At 53.7% G+C, this 17,264-nt stretch overlaps 1 protein-coding gene across 12 annotated transcripts in view; it reads right to left on the minus strand.

Annotated features, from left to right (window-relative positions):
- Positions 1–17,264, minus strand: part of CFAP46 (cilia and flagella associated protein 46) — a 96,873-nt gene that overhangs the window by 42,367 nt on the left and 37,242 nt on the right. For all 12 annotated transcript variants that reach the window (XR_006345404.1, XR_006345406.1, XR_006345405.1 and 9 more), the window contains 6 exons: positions 16,519–16,685; positions 8,398–8,529; positions 7,910–8,072; positions 6,178–6,262; positions 3,032–3,170; positions 1,657–1,840 (listed from right to left, as the gene is read on the minus strand). Coding sequence is in view for 9 of the 12 variants with exons in the window: in XM_043926148.1 (XP_043782083.1) it covers positions 1,657–1,840; positions 3,032–3,170; positions 6,178–6,262; positions 7,910–8,072; positions 8,398–8,529; positions 16,519–16,685 (870 nt within the window). In the remaining 3 variants the exon portion in view is untranslated. The remainder of the gene's footprint in view (positions 1–1,656; positions 1,841–3,031; positions 3,171–6,177; positions 6,263–7,909; positions 8,073–8,397; positions 8,530–16,518; positions 16,686–17,264) is intronic.

Consider the following 17,264-nt stretch of genomic DNA (forward strand, 5'->3'; position numbering starts at 1 on the left):
GAAAGTAGCTGAAAAGACAACCTACGGAATGACAAAAAATACTTACAAATCATGTATCTGACGAGGGGCTTGCATCCAAAACACACAAAAAATATCTACAACCCAATAATAAGTAAACGCTGGGCTAGATGAAGCACAAGCTGGAATCGAGATTGCCGGGAGAAGTATCTATAACCTCAGATATGCAGATGACACCACCCTTATGGCAGAAAACAAAGAAGAACTACAGAGCCTCTTGATGAAAGTGAAAGAGGAGAGTGAGAAAGTTGGCTTAAACTCAGCATTCAGAAAACTAAGGTCATGGCATCTGGTCCCATCACTTTGTGGCAAATAGATGGGGAAACAGTGGAAACAGTGAAAGACTTTATTTTGGGGGGCTCCAAAATCACTGCAGATGGTGATTGCAGCCATGAAATTAAAAGACGTTTACTCCTTGGAAGGAAAGTTATGTCCAACCTAGACAGCATATTAAAAAGCAGAGACATTACTTTGCCAACAAAGGTCTATGTTCTTCCAGTAGTCATGTATGGATGTGAGAGTTGGACTATAAAGAAAGTTGAGCCCTGAAGAATTGATGCTTTTGAACTGTGGTGTTGGAGAAGACTCTTGAGAGTCCCTTGGATTGCAAGGAGATCCAACCAGTCCATCCTAAAGGAAATCAGTACTGGGTGTTCATTGGAACGACTGAAGTTGAAGCTGAAACTCCAATGTTTTGGCCACCTGATGTGAAGAGCTGACTCATTTGAAAAGACCCTGATGTTGGGAAAGATTGAAGGCAGGAGGAGAAGGGGACGACAGAGGATGAGATGGTTGGATGGCATCACCAACTCAATGGACATGAGTTTGGGTAAACTCCGGGAGTTGGTGATGGACAGGGAGGCCTGGCGTGCTGCGGTTCATGGGGTGGCAAAGAGTTGGACACTACTGAGCAACTGAACTGAACTGAACTGAATAAGTGGACAGACAACCAAATTAAAAAATCTGTAAAGGATCTGACATTTCTCAAAGACAAGGCCCCGGGAGGGTGGCCGTATCCAGAGGATCGAGAGGACCTGCCTGCCTGCTCCCATCCTCGTGACCCCAGCTCCCTGGGGCTGGCAGGGAGGCAGGGAGGGACAGGCAGCCAACCGACCTGGGGTTGGGGGTGCCGAAGTGTTCTGAAACGGACTGTGACGGAGGCTGCACAGCCCTGTGTATTTACCAAAAGCTCGGCCAGCGGCACCCCCCAACCTGGCCTCAAGACCCCTGGCCTGGCCTCAGGAGTGAGGTGCAGGGGTGCCCATGGCCACTTGTTGGGGAGCCAGGCCTCTACTTGACCACAGGAGCCTGTGCTTGGACCGTTTCCCGAGGGACACCCCAACCCAAGAGTGCTCAGATCAAGGTGCCTGCCCTTCCCCAGATCTCCAAGTGCATCGAGAGGAACCTGTGTCTTGACTTCTGGGGGGTGCGGGCTGTCCCCAAGGACCCCAAACCGTGCAGAGTCCTGTGTCCTCTCTGACCCGCTGGCCGCCCCCCACCCCCTGCAGCCTTGCAGGGACCACGTCCCTTGGGCAGGCGGACAGCGTCTCAGGCCGGCTCTGCCCCCTGCCCCCTCTCCTCCCGAGGCACCGGGCGCCTCCCCACCCCAGCGCGGGCCCCCCGCTGCACCCCGCCAACCTGCAGGGCCTGGATGGCGTTGTGGTAGCAGGTCAGCTCGCCGTGCACGCTCTTGGAGTTGATGGCCAGGCGCTGCCACATGCGGGCCAGGTACCCCTCGCTCTGGTCCCGGAACTTCTGGATCTCCATCAGGAAGCTCTGGCCGAGCTTGGCCTTCACGATGACCATGTGTTTGAAGATCAGGCTGAAGAGACGTCAGAGAGAAATTAATGCCTGAACTGAACAGTAAAAGCCACAAGCATACAGAATGCACCCAAACGGACGTACTTGTCCATGTTCCCACTCACAAAGAGAAAACAAAACAAAAGTTGACTATATTGGAGATGGCGTGTTGTGTCTTGTTAATTTGTCATTTGTGTTTGTTGGGTGTTAAATCCCTTCTCTTCTTGTGCTGAGTTCTTAGGAGGGAAATAAAATCACCAGAGGAAAGGGGAGAGTGAGGGCTGTGGGTGGGGGGAGGCACCCTGGGGGCTGTGGGGGGCACCCTGGGGAGGGCTGCAATGGGGGCTACAGGGGAGGCACCCTGGGGACTGCTGCAGGGTGGGGGGCTCCCTGGGGGGCTGCAGAGGGAGCACCCTGGGGGCTGCAGGAGGGCACCCTGGGGGGCTTGGGGGAGGCACCCTGGGGGGCTGGGGGGATCCCTGGGGAGGGCTGCAATGGGGGCTACAGGGGAGGCACCCTGGGGACTGCTGCAGGGTGGGGGGCTCCCTGGGGGGCTGCAGAGGGAGCACCCTGGGGGCTGCAGGAGGGCACCCTGGGGGGCTGGGGGGAGGCACCCTGGGGGGCTGGGGGGATCCCTGGGGAGGGCTGCAATGGGGGCTACAGGGGAGGCACCCTGGGGACTGCTGCAGGGTGGGGGGCTCCCTGAGGGGCTGCAGAGGGGGCACCCTGGGGGCTGTGGGGGGCTCCCTGGGGGGCTGCAGAGGGGGCACCCTGGGAGCTGTGGGGGGCTCCCTGGGGGGCTGCAGAGGGGGCACCCTGGGGGCTGTGGGGGGCTCCCTGGGGGGCTGCAGGGGGGCACCCTGGGGGGCTGGGGGGAGGCACCCTGGGGGGCTGGGGGGGGGCACCCTGGGGAGGGCTGTGAGGGGGTCTCCCTGGGGACTGCAAGGGGGGGATCCCTGGGGGCTGGGGGGAGGCACCCTGGGGGGCTGGGGGGATCCCTGGGGGGCTGCAGAGGGGGCACCCTGGGGGCTGTGGGGGGGGGGATCCCTGGGGGCTGGGGGGAGGCACCCTGGGGGGGCTGGGGGGATCCCTGGGGGGCTGCAGAGGGGGCACCCTGGGGGCTGTGGGGGGTATCCCTGGGGGGTTGGGGGGCACCCTGGGGAGGGCTGCAGGGGGTGCTGCGCGGGGGTCTCCCTGGGGGCTGGGCACTCACAGGCGGTGCGCCGTCCGCGGCAGCACCTGCATGGCCTCATCCAGCACCTTGAGGCCGCCCTCCCAGTCTTCCTGGTCGGCATGGCTGTGGAAGAGCAGCCCGTAGAGCGCGGCCCGCAGCGTTAGGTCGTCCTCGGCCCCTGCGGTGGGAGAGGGGGCTCAGGGGGGCCTGGGAACACCAGGGCACCGGGTGAGGGTCCTGGGACTGGGGTTCCAGCAGCTTGAGGTGGCCCCCACCCAGGAGTCTGCAGGACCAGGAGCCCCAGGAAGCACTGGGGACACAGCCGCCAAGGCCACCTGCCTCAGAGCCTCATACACGCGCAGGGCTGCCCCGCGGGGTCAGCCTCGGGGGAATGCCTCAGTCCTTTTGGGGGTGATGGCTCAGGGGTCCTCACGGCGCCCCCTGCCCCCTCCCCCACCGCCTCTCCTCCGCCAGGTGCCCTGCTGCGCCCTGCCTCCCCAGGCTTCCTCGGCCCTGCAGGCCTGGGGTGGAGGCCGGAACCCAGATCCTGGGCACCGCTCACTCCACGCAGCACGGTGCGCCTGGGTCTCAGCCCGTCAGTCAGTCAGTCAGTCGGTTCAGTCAGTCAGTCAACTCAGTTCAGTTGCTCAGTCGTGTCCGACTCTGCGACCCCATGAACCGCAGCACGCCAGGCCTCCCTGTCCATCACCAACTCCCAGAGTTTACTCAAACTCATGCCCATCGAGTCAGTGATGCCATCCAGCCATCTCATCCTCTGTCGTCCCCTTCTCCTCCTGCCCCCAATCCCTCCCAGCATCAGGGTCTTTTCACATGAGTCAACTCTTCTCATGAGGTGGCCAAAGTATTGGAGTTTCAGCTTCAGCATCAGTCCTTCCAATGAACACCCAGGACTTATCTCCTTCAGGATGGACTGATTCCATCTCCTTGCAGTCCAAGGGACTCTCAAGAGTCTTCTCCAACACCACAGTTCAAAAGCACCAATTCTTCGGTGCTCAGCTGTCTTCACAGTCCAACTCTCACATCCACACATGACCACTGGAAAAACCATAGCTTTGACTATACAAACCTTTGTCAGCAAAGTAATGTCTCTGCTTTTTAATATGCTGTCTAGGTTGGTCATAGCTTTTCTTCCAAAGAGCAAGCATCTTTTAATTTCACGACTGCAGTCACCATCTTTAGTGATTTCGGAGCCCAAAAAAATGAAGTCTGTCACTGTTTCCACTGTTTCTCCATCTATTTGCCATGAAGTGATGGGACCGGATGCCATGATCTTAGTTTTCTGAATGTTGAGCTTTTAAATCAACTTTTTCACTCTCCTCTTTCACTTTCATCAAGAGGCTTTTTAGTTCTTTGTTTTCTGCCATGAGGGTGGTGTCATCTGCATATCTGAGGTTATAGATATTTCTCCCGGCAATCTTGATTCCAGCTTGTGCTTCATCCAGCCCAGCGTTTCTCATGATGTACTCTGCATATAAGTTAAAAGCAGGGTGACAATATACAACCTTGATGTACTCCTTTCCTAATTTTGTACCAGTCTGTTATTCCATGTCCGGTTCTAATTTATGCTTCTTGACCTGCACACAGATCTCTCAGGAGGCAGGTCAGGTGGCCTGGTATTCACATCTCTTTAAGAATCATCCACAGTTTGTTGTGATCCACACAGTCAAAGGCTTTGGTGTAGTCAATAAAGCAATAAAGTGGCCTCAGCCCCACTGTCCACTGAAGCAGAGTCCCCACAGCTGGTCCCAGATGCTCAGGCTGTCCTGTTTTACATCAGTGACCATGTAGCTCTCTTTCCTGTGTTCGAATCACTATAGCAAAGGGGAGGACATGCCCAGGATCCTGCCAGCATGTCATCCGCCTGCCGGGTAAGAGGACAGCAGCAACTCCCACCCCCCAGGCCCCGAGGGCTCCTGTGCTCCCCTTCCCCCGCCCCCCTCCCGTCAGTGCTGGGACGGAATTCACAGGAGCAGGTGGATTTAGGCCCATGACCAGATAAGCTGGTCAATGTCTGACACTCAGGAACCGTGAGGGTTCTCCCCACACCTCAGCCAGCCCAACGTGGAACCACATGCCTGGGCCGAGAAGGCTCCTCACAGTCAAGGCTATTTGTTATGAGCTCGGCATTGCCTAAGCTGACTAGTGCAACTACTCAGGCATCACAGAAATGTACCATTTAGCTGCCAAACTGGATGCAAATACCTTTCCAGTGTTCACTTTTTAATTTCCTGCATTTCTCACTATTCTCTCATCATTTAAATTTTCATGTATCTGTAAGTATGCCTTTTTGACCACTCTAAACTTTAGGAAGTAATCTTTCCTCAAAACACTGCTCTGCTCAATTCTAGTTTCTCATTTTCCCTATAATTTGAATTTTTACAGCCGCTAACACTGTAGCCATCTGATGTACACTTCAGCACGTGGAGCAAAGTGTTGCCGGGGCGCGGGTGTGCGGGGCGGCGCAGGTTCCCCGCGGCCGGCTCCTCGCAGGTCCTAAGGCTGGGCCGCCGTCCGCGTCTCCCCCGGCCCCACCAGCGCAGTCTGAGCTGCCGGGTCCAGCGCTCAGCTTAATAACTACACACAGTCACATTCCCGTTCACTGTTTTAAACCAGGGTTTCTCTCTCACAGACCCTGCAGCGCCTGAGGGAGGGCTGCTGCTCGAACCCACATGTTCAGCCTTCCCAGTGTACACCTCAGCCCCTACACGAGCAAGGATGGGCCACTCTACTTTTTAGCAGACAGTCGTCTTGTCTTAGAAATGAATTATAAAGCATTTACTGCTTTAAGATCACTTTTTCCCTCAGAAATGTATCTCCACGTTTCTGTGGCTATGGAAGTGGGAGGTGCCTGCCAGAATAACCCGGAGAGCAGAGCGCAGCGCTGCCTGGGAGACCCCAGGTAGCGGCATCTGGGGTGGTTTCCCCGGGAGACCCAGGGTAGCGGCATCCGGGGTGGTTTCCCCGGGAGACCCAGGGTAGCGGCATCCAGGCTGGTTTCTGCGTGAGCACAGCGGGGGTCCCTGGTTGTTCGCAAAGGGCCCGCCCCGTGCCCACCCTGCGTTCAGCGCTGGACTGGCACTACCTGTGCTCATGGCCGTGACTTTGCCAGCTCTACAGAGACTCTAAAAGCATCTAAAAGCGTGGGCACTTCCCAGCCTACAAACCTGGGAGGAAATTCCCTTCCGTCATCCCTCCACTTTGGAAGTCGGCCGTGGGCCACTGGTGCAGGAGCAGTGTTCCCCCTTTCTCCTGAAGTAAAAACAGATTAACAACACAGACGTCAAAGCTGCAACTTATTATTTCATCAGTTTGTTTTTCATTTGGCTCCATATCGAATTATGGAAATCACAGCTAAATTTCTGAAATACTAAGTCCCAAGAAGTGGAATCACATTTTCTGCAGTTCGAGGTTCACTGCCTTAGAACCAATGCACACACAGGCACACACACATACGTACAGACCAGCGCCTCAACACACCTTACGGCTTTTAATGCCACCAGGCATCTGAGGCAGCTTTATAGCTTTGAATCAACAGGGTCAAGGGCACGTTAGGAAAACTTACGGGACACGACAAAAGCAGGGCTCAGGGGAAGATCATTGCTGCAAACACCAGCACTGAGAAAGAAGACAGACCTCAAACCAACAATCTAACTTTACACCTTAAAGAATGTGAAAAAAAAAAAGAGCTAAATCCAAAGTTGGGGGGCAGTTATTAAATATAGAGCAGAGAAAATAACAGGAAAAAATGCAGGATCAACAAAATGGACAAACCTTTAGCTAGACTGACAGAGAAAGAAAGAAGACACAAATAACTAAAATCAGAAATGAAAGTGGAAATAACAGTATCAACCCCACAGTGATAAAAAGAGCTGCCATATCAACAGACTATCAATCAATGATTCCAACAAACTAGCTAACATAAAAGAAATGGAGAAATCCCTCCAAACACTCAAATCGCCTAAGCTGACTCAAGAAGAAATAAAAAATTTCAACAAACTTCTAACAGTAAAGTCTGAATCAGTAATCAGAAACCTCCCAATAAAGAAAATTCTTCGACAAGATGGCTTCAAAGGTGAATTCTACCAAACATTTTAAAAAAGAATCACACTGATCCTTCTCAATTCTTCAAAAAACTGAAGAGGAAGGAATAGCTCTTAACTCATTCTATAAGACCAGCATTACTTTGACAGGGGGTCCAGATAAAGACATCACAAGAAAAGAAAATGATAGATGAATATCCTTTATGAATATAGAGTCAGGAATTCTCAACAAAATACGCTGCCGAATTGCAAATTGAATCCAACAATATGGTAAAATTATTCACCATGACCAAGTGAGCTCTACCCCAGGGACACAGGCTAGTTCCACATAAAGAATGCATCATGCTAATACAAGGAAAAAGGGAGAAAACCAACCGTAATCTCAACTGATGGAGAAAAGGCGCTTGGCAAAATCCAAAAACACTTCATCACCATCTCCCAGAAAACCAGGAGTGGGGGGAAGCCCTCCACACAATAAAGCTATGAGACAGTCGCAGCCAGCGCGCTGCTCCTTGAGGGTCACTGAGGCCTCAGGTCAAGGGCCCTTCCCGGGGCCACGACCACCCTCCCACATGAGCACCAGGCAGCTGGGAGGCTGCGCCCCGAGGTCCCCAGACGCCTCCCCGCCTCGGGGGCCTCCCTGGGCCCTGGGTGGTCTGTGCTCCCAGCCTGCCTCCGCTCCTCTGTCGCACTGGAGCTCTCGGTGAGGGGGCGGAGGCCGTGGAGCCGCCCACCTGCCTGCTGGGCCTCAGCGATGCCACGCCCCGCCCCCAGGCGGCCATCGCGTTCCCGCCCTCACGGCTCCGCGGCGCCCGCCTTTCCCCGGGAGGAGGCAGGACGAGAGCCGGCCCAGCACCTGCTTCTTGGCGTCCGTCTTGTTGATGATGCCGATGATCCTCTGGGTGGCGCTCTTGCACTTCTTCCGGCTGCCGGGGGAGGACAGCAGCGGGAGCCAGGTGTTCCAGAAGTGCCGGGCGGCCAGCATCACCAGGGCGCTGCTCCCTGCGATGCCTGCAAACCTGCGGGGAAGGCCTGGCCTAGGGTGGCGCTGGGGGTGGGGGCCCAGGTCGGCCCTGCAGGGCCTGGACGGGCTCCTCCCTGGCAGTCATGCTGTGACCACGCACCACCCTCCTCTCCCGGTTTCTTGGGCCCATCCCGGTTCAGCCGCTCATGCTGCCCGGGACCCTGGGGGTGGACTGGGGGTCACTGCACGGGGCGGGAGATGACCCTGGCCACAGGGCCCCCGGGGAGGGGTGGGCCTCAGGGCAGTCCCCACGAAGCACCATGCACCGTGGTCCCCACATCTCCACCCACGGTGAGTGGCCCTCGAGAGCCAAGGCGCACCTGGCGCTCTCGATGAAGGCCTTGGCGGCCGCCAGGCGCAGCTGCTTCCGCCCCTTGAGGTTCTCCATGATGCTCCTACCCTGGGTGCAGGCCACCAAGCTCAGCATCTCCGCCAGCAGCTGAACCTCCACCCTGGGGACAGACAGGCGCCTCGGCTCACAGGAGGCCCCGCGGGGAGGAAGGTGCTGCGAAGGGGAGGGCCCCAGGAGCCGCCTGGTGGGGGAGGGTGCTGGGGGCATCCAGAGTAAGCCTGTGAACATCCCCGAACCAGAACTAACCGCTGAGTCCAGCCAACCCGCAGAACCATGAGACAGAATCATAAACTGATGTTTGAATGCCTACTTTGTAGGGTGTCTTGCGTGGCAATGCGAATGGAAGGAGGCCCCACCCCAGGCGAGGTCCGGCCCTGCGGGAGCAAGGGGGCCCGGTCCCCAGTGCCGCAGAGCATGACTTCTTCAGCGGCCTTGGCTCTGCGCTGAGAACTGAGAGCCTACAGTTCGGACTCTGCAACATCCAGGGGCCATGAGCTCTCTCCTCTCAGCCGAGTGGCGGCTCGTGCACTCACATGACCTGCATTCCTGCAGCTTGGCCCAGGGCACCAGACTCTCTCCAGGAGAAAAGCACTGGTTCCTGGGGAGACCCACCTCCCCATGGCCCGGGACACCCCGGGACACTGCAGGAGCCGCCAGCTGCTCGGCCACCCTGTCCATCAGGAGTCCAGGGGAGAAGGAGGCTGCTCCTCGGCCTGCAGGGATCAGGGTCTGCAGGGCCCGGTCAAGTCCACTCTCGGGATGAATGGCAAGCTGGCTCCATCCCCCAGGAGGTGGGGGAGAGCCCGCCCGAGTGGGCCTTGGCGTCCTGGAGACATGAAGACCAGGACAGGGTCTTGGAGAGTCGGTCAAGGACAGTTGGATGATCTGCTGAGTGTTCTTTTGTTCTGTCCGGCGCTAGAGAGGAGTGTTGAAATCTACAGCTGTAATTGTGACTGTGTCTAATTCTTTGATTTTTGAATTTTGAAGCTCTGCCGTTAAGTATGTGCACACTTGAGATTTTACATTTTCTTGCTGATTGAACCTTTTCTCTGATCGCACTTCCTACAGCCCCACCAGTGCTCTTACACCCAAGGTTGGCAGAGTCCATCCTCTGCCCCCTTAAACTGGTCCTCTGTGTCTTTGTATCTGGAGAGTCTCTCTTGAAAATGACCTCAGCTGGGTCTTGCTTTTTGTATCCAGTGGGATAACCTCTGCATTGTACCTGGAGTGTTGGTCTGTTCACGTTTAACACCGTTTTTGGTGCGGTCAGGTTCGATCTTCCACTTTGCTGTTTGCCTTTTGTCTCATATGTTCTGTTTCTTTCCACCCCCTTTTGGATTAATTGAATATTTTTTTAGTATCCAACTTTATCTTCTCTGTTGGGTTTTCCATCATAAGCGTTTGTTTTACTGTGTTTGGAGTACCTGCTGGAGTGATCACAGTGTACACCCTTCACTAATCACAGTCTGGTTAACTGACATCATGTCACTGCACGGACGCAGGACACCACCACACGCGCCTCTCAAGCCCACCCTCTGTGTGGTCACCATCACAGACTTTACTTCCACATTTGTTGACAATCTCACAGCACAGCATGTATTTGTTTTAAAACAGCATGTGCCTTTTAAGGGCTTCCCAGGTGGTGCTAGTGGTAAAGAGATGCAGGAGATATAAGAGATGCGGGGTTGATCGCTGGGTCAGGAAGATCCCCTGGAGGAGGGAATGGCAACCCAGTCCAGTCTTCCTGCCTGCAGAATCCCATGGACAGGGGAGCCTGGTGGGCCACAGTCCACGGGGTCGCACACAGTCAGACGCGACTGAAGCAACTTATCACGGCTCGCGGCCGAGTCTTTTCAGGAACTGAAGGGGGAAGAACGGCACGCGCAGCCGCACGTCCACCACTTCGGCGTTTGTCACTGCTTCCCGAGCGGAGTCCCCACCAGGGACCACCCTCCTTCAGGCAGGAGAACCTCCTGAGCACACTGTTCCGCGCTGGCTCTCCTGGGGATGGATTCCCTTAGTTTTAATCAGTCTAAAATGTCTTTATTTTGCCTTCATTTACTGAAGACTATTTTTGGTGTACATAGAGTTCTAGATCAACCAGGCTTTTTCTTTCCCACCAGTTAAAATGGGCTACATTGCTCCCAATGAGAACGTGGGTCTCACCCCTGAGTGTGACGTGTCTATTTCCCTTCCACCTTCCTTTCAGGGTTTTCCTGTCACCTTTGGGTGTGTAGTCCAGCGATTTGACTACAATAAATATAGGCGCGGTATCCTTTATATGTTTATCCTGCTTGGGGTTCACTGAAAATCCTGGACCTCTGTGTTGATATCTTTAATTCGAGACAACTTCCACCTTGCTTTCTGGCCGCTGACCTCCAAAGCCCACCTGCACTTGCGCGGCCGCAGCCCCTCCCCTGAAGGCGCTGCTCCTGTTTTCCAGGCCATGCCTCCTGTGCTTCGGTTTCCACAGTCTGCTGCCCGGTGTTCAGGCCCTCCCAATGAGGTGTCCACGTCAGAGATCATACTTGTCACTTCCAGAATTTTCCCTAGTTCTTTATTATAGTTCCCATTTCTTGGTTGAAATTCCTCACCTATACACTAATTTGTCTATCAAAGTCCTTTCTTCCTTGTATTTATAATCACTGTTTTAAGTGCGTCTGCTAACTCCAACACCTGTGTCACGTCTGAGTCTGCTGACTGCTTTTTCTCCTGGGCCACACGTTTTCTCATTTTCCCATGTGTCTAGCAACCTTTGCTGCTATGCTGGGCACTGGGGATGGGGGCTGTATTGTTCAGAGCATGGCTGAGACAGCCTCCTTTAAAGGGACACTGGATTTCACTCTGGCAGCCGGCAGCCAGTGAGTTTCCTTGTGGCTCATCCTTGTCCGACTGAGATCTGGGTGAGGCTTCTCAGGGTAGGTCTCACAGAGCCCTGACAGCCCTGCCCCCAAGGGCTGTTCTTCCTGAACAGGAGAGGTTCAGTGGGCGCTCCCCGACTCCCGGGAGTCACATGGACTCCCTCATCTCGTTCACTTGCTTCTGCCAGGCATGCATCGTGCCTTCTCTCCCCAAGAACCTCCACTTGCCCCGCATCCTGTGGGGTCAGCTGCCCCAGCAGTCCCCCGCTTTGATCTCTTCTGTCTGGGCTCCTCCACCTCCCTGTCCCCCAACCCCAGGCAGAGGCTGTGTGTGGGGTTCACGTCTGATGGTCTCTTCCTGCAGGAAGTGCCGCCTTGGGCCATCTGCTGGTCAGTGTCTGGAAACAGACGTTTCATGTATTTTATCAAGTTATAAAGACCCAACAGTGATGATGATTATGTTAAATAAAAGTGCTAAACAAAGTAGAAAGGTAACCTATGTTGGTTCACTTTAGGGATCTATGTGAAGTTTATATTTTGCATTGATAGTATAAGCATGAAACTGATTCTGGTAATCACACACTTGCCCTGGAGGAGGGCATGGCAACACACTCCAGTATTCTTTCCTGGAGAGTCCCATGGATGAAGGAGCCTAGCGGGCTGCCACCCATGGGGCCTCAAAGAGCACAACCATGAGATCCACTGTGTGTCATGTGTCCATGTGAGAATACTAGTTGACTAGTAACCGCACTATTTTTCACCCAGATCTGAAAACTATTTGCAGTATTGTTGTGAAATGCTATCATAAAAATTACTCTGTGACCAATTCCACACTAAGTTTCTTTATGTAACTTGCAAAATAGAAAAATAGCATAAAAGTTTGAAATATGTATGTATATATGTATGTGTGTGTGTGTGTGTATGTATATATATATATATTTTTTTTTTTTTCTTTTTTTTTTAAGGTGAATCACTTGCAGCACATGCCACAGGGCTGAAGTCGATTGTGCATCTTGCTGACTGGGGCCAGGCACAGGGCTCTGTGCGGCCAGCAGGACCACGTGAAGTGTGGCACCCCTGGAGAGACCGCTGGCCTCTGCCTCTCCAGCCTCCCAGCGCCCAGCTGCAGGCCTGGAGACAGCGGTGCTGTGAGGGTGAGAAAGGTCTAGTCCGCGGTCAAGCCCCGGGAGGGGTGACCCCACTGGGTGCAGAGCCACCGGCCGCCGCTAGAGGGCAGCAGTAGTCTACCAATGCGTTCTCAGAGGTCTAAGCGAAAATCAAAACTGTCTCATCCCACCTGCCCTTTCTCTATCACCATATGTAAACATTGATCTTTATAGCCTCTTTTACTAGGCTAGGAGCTGCTGTTTCAAAATAAAACTCAATTTAAGAACCACTGATGAAACCAAGGTGGGCCGGCCGGTGCCGCTCTGGTCCTGGACAAGCCCTGCTGTGCCTGCCGAGCGGGGACGTCAGCCTCATCAGTCCCGGGAGACGATGCGGCACTGGCTCTTCACCCAGCTTTTCCTTTCTTTTAAAATTAGCTTCTGAATTTTTATCGAGGTGGCACATACTATGTGGTTAAGAACTTTCCACCCAGCTCCCAGTCTGCTTCCCAGGAAGAACTGACCCGTGTTCGGCTCTGTCTTCGAGTGGATACATTCTTCTCTCCAAAAAGGGGCTTCCTTCTCCGTTTCCCGGTTTGTGAATTTTACACATAACCGACATAAGTCTCACCAGGGCAAACGCAGAGTGTGGCCTCCTCAGATCTTCCTTCTGCACTTTTCCTGGCCCTGGCATTACTTTTGTTTCCCCCATTTATCATCTCTGTACCTCGGAGTACCCTGTAGACCCTGCAGTGCTGGCCCACTCCTCAGCTCCGCAGATGCGGGTCTTACACCTGTCCTCTCCCTCTTCCCACTGCTGAAATATGTCAACTGTGCTTTCACCGCAGTTTTGTGCTGTCAAAATTGGTGACCCTTCCATTTTATTGGGTAACCATGGATAAATCTTCCTTGTCAAAATGCTAGTCCTAACACAGAAATATCAATAAACACCATGATAATGTCAACGTGTTTCACTGAAGAGTCAAGCTGTATATCACTTTCGTGTTTTCTGGCATTTCCAATTGCCTTTTCTCCCTTCCTCCTCCTCCGGTCCTGCCCCTACATCCTGGCTGAGGTGGCCCTCAGCCAGCAGCAAAGCTGGGCAACTTTTCTGGATTGAATCTCTTATTTGCAGCATCCAACATCTTTTTCTTTTTTGGTTTACTCCCTCGTTTTTCCAGACTGTATCCTCAAGTAACTTTCTAGAAACAGATGTATGGCAAATACGTTTTCTGTTTTGTTTTGTTTTTTTTCATAGTACTTACAGGACAGAGACAAACTTTAATCAGATAATCATGCAAGTATAAGATTACAACAATACTAACAGTTGCTAACATTTTTGAGCATTTATTATGTGTCTGGCACTGTTCCAAATCCTTTACCGATAATAATAACCTCATTTTATGTTCTTAATCACCCTATGAACAAAGTACTATTATTCTGTATTGCACATGAGGATAATTACAGTTATGGCACATAAGTGTATAATAACTCAGTATCCACATATAACAAATTCTTATCGGTAGAGTCCTTAGATCAGTGACTGACTTGTAGTAAACATGTCTGAGTATTAGCTATTATGTGGTGAGAGATTAAAATCCTATTGGGAGAATCCTGTTAGAGACATTTAACTAGGAGCTATGATCTGAAGGAGAGGCAGGTGTGAATGAGGCCAAGTGGGTGGTTGGGTGGCTGTTTTCCAAGCAAAGGTAGCAGCACATGCAAAGGTGCAGGGGGAGGGGAGAACAGAGTTGGGGGTGAGGGAGACTTAGACGGCAGCCATTGTGACTGAAGTACAGGTGGGACGGGGAGCATGATATCAAATGAGGATGCAGCTAAAAAGCTGCTAGATTCTGCAGGGGCCTGGCCACTTTGAAGATTTTAATTTTTTTTTTTTATTATTTTTTTTTTCCAGTGGGACGTTTTCTGTTTAAAAGTAACTTTCTTTATCCGGATGCCTGAAAGTTTGGGTGAGTTAGAATTACATGTAGAAATCTACTTCCACTTAGACCACTCCACTTTCTTTTAGCTTCAAGTGATGATTCCTGAGAAGACTGTTGCATTTCTATTTCCTACTTCTTTGTAGATCGCTTCCTTCTAAAAGCTATAGGATAGCCTTCTTATGACCTGACTACCCTGCGATGCATCTGGATGCAAGTATCCCTTCATTCTTCTCACTGGTCAAAGGGCTGGAGAGTCAGGCGTGAGAGGGTGGCCCCTGCTCGGGGAACGCCCCTGCGCCACTCTTTTTTAAATTCCTTTCTTAAGAGCTCTTTCCTCCCTCATCCTGTAATTCCAATAGTTGGGTCTTCGATCTCCAGTACAGTTCCCATACTTCCTCTGGCTTTTCTCTCATGTTTTCTGTCTGTCCTTCTTCATATATTTTCTGAGAGATTTCCTCACACTTCATCTTCCAGTTCTTCATTGACTTTATTTTCAACTTCAGAAATTACCTTTCTAATTTTCAAGAGGTCTTTAATCCTTTTCCTTTTGCTCCTTATTCCTTTTCCACAATACTACATTTTAATTTTTAAATGTTACATCTTCTCAAGATATTAGAAGTTATTTACTTTTTTAATGTTCATTCAGATCATCATATAATATGTGGAATGAATCACAGAGGCCTCAAGCACAGCTGAGTTGGGCCAGGCCTGTGGGGGAGGTCCCATGCCCGCCATGCACCTCAGTTACCTCAGACAGGAAGGCGCCCCCACCACACGCCCCAGACCCCCAGAGGGAGGGCGCCCCCACCACACGCCCCAGACAGATGCCTCTGCTTACTGTCCAGATGGAGGCAGAAAAAGTGCCTCCGCCCGCCCCCCGCCCCCCCACTCTCTGAAAGCCCGGCCAGGAGAGATGGTCACAGCCAGCCAAAAGGAAGCCTTCTTCACTTCAGACGCCCAGCTTCCCCAATGACTCCAGTCACTGCAGGCCCTCCTGACACCCCCTTTTCCATATAAAAGCAAGCTCCCCTCCTTCTTTTCTGGATTTCCTGTCGTCCACCAAAGTTTGCATTTCCCTAAGTGCAATTCTTCTGCTGTTCCCTGAATGAACCTCCTGCCTTTCCTGGGAGATAGCTGGCCGTTATATTATTATGGCACTCTCATCCTAAGCAATTTTCCCTATTTCTTCATGTTGGTGTTCTCTTTAAAGCTGAAATCCTTTTAAAACTCTTAGAAACCTCAGTTCATGCATGATGAATGTGGCTTATTTGCTGATGGGCATAGCTTTACAGTGGTCAGCGGACACCAGTGCCTGGCGGGGAACCCCAGGAAGACTTCTGAGAAGAACTCCAAGTCCCTGCCTGGCGTCAGATGTCCTGCCGGGCAAGCGGGTGTTCTGTGTGTTACCCTGCGCCCCCTCTGTCTCCCCACACCAGGCACCTGGGCTGCCGCCCCCTCATCTTCCCTGAGCCCTTGGCCCCCTCTGATGCGCCTCACCCTGCAGTGAGGCCAGGACGTGGCGTCTGGGAATCTTTCACAAGCAAAGTCTTGGATCCGGCCCTGCACTACCAGCCCAGCTGGCTGCCACAGTGGGCGACTTCCTGACAGGGGGTCCAGGACCCCCTCTTTTAGGAAATAAACTCGGAATACGTCGAAGAGAAGAGCCGCAAGGAAAACAGTCTTTACAGCAGAAGTGCCCATGATAGCGAAGAGAGAAGATTTGAGTGCCCTGACTACCTATGAGCTGAAGGAAGCCTGGGGCACAGGGCCACAGACGAGGCTTTGAGGGAGCGTCTGGATGCCACGGGGGCCCTGGAGAGCAGGCTGCGGGCAGCACCCAGGTAGAGAGGAGCCAGGTTGGGGGCAGGGGACATTTTCCTTTCCCTGTAATCACCATTTAATTACTTCTGAATTTATTTGGCCTCCTAAGTCACCAGCCCAAAACCACTTTAAACGTAGCTTCCTCTCTGGTGCCGTGGGTTGAGCTGTGAGACTCTTTCCACCTCTCCGCCCCCAGGATGCGGCTGAGCACGGCTTCCCAGGGCCCCCGGATGAGGTGTCGCCCTGGCGGACACGGGGCTGGGAGGCGCGGGGCGGCTGTGGGGCCTGTCTGGTGGGGGGTGAGCCCCGGTGGAGGCGCCTCACCATGGGGGCACAGGTCAGGCCCGGGGTGACTCACGGATTGAAGGTCCGAAGGTACTTGATGCCCATCTGGATGGCCTTCTCTGAGCAGGCCATGGTGGCCTCATGGTCCCGGGCCATGTAGGTGAAGTGGGTCAGCCGCATGAGGGTCTGCAACTCCACCAGGAGGTCGGACCAGGTGCACTCTGAGGCCATCTTCACCAGCTGCCCGCGTGGAGGAGGGGGTGTCTGTGAGTGGGGGGCGTCTCTGCTGCCAGCACGCAGGCCGACCTCCCCCGGGTCCACTGGCCACTTGGTCTTGGCTGAGCCACCCATGAGGGTGAAGCACTAGCTGCCAACCTCGGCCAAGCCCGGGTGGGTTGGCAGGTCGGGGACAAACGTCCCAGTGTCCACACTGCTTTCCTCCACACGGGCGGCCCTGCCCTGGGCGGAGTGCGGAGAAGCACAGACACAGCCCTCAAGAAACCAGACTCGGAGGCCCTGGGGGAACCTCGGCGCTGCTGGGAGGCCGGTGAGTGCTGTGATTTAGACACGGGTGGGACTCCGGCCGCAGGGCTAGGCCCTCTACCCGGTTCCTGGTCTCAGCAACAGGATTCAAATAACCAACCGGAGTCGGTAGGTTTGTCAGGGCACAGCCCCTGGGTATGCCCACCAGACCCCAGTGACACCGACCTGGGCTGGGGAGAGGACGGTGACACCTATGGGGAGAGGCGACACCTGGGGGTCTGAGGTGATACCTGCGGGGGAGGTGACAGCTGGGCTGTGAGGGGACACCTGTGGGGG

Source organism: Cervus elaphus, chromosome 15, assembly GCF_910594005.1.
Source record: "Cervus elaphus chromosome 15, mCerEla1.1, whole genome shotgun sequence".
Lineage (NCBI taxonomy): Eukaryota > Metazoa > Chordata > Mammalia > Artiodactyla > Cervidae > Cervus > Cervus elaphus.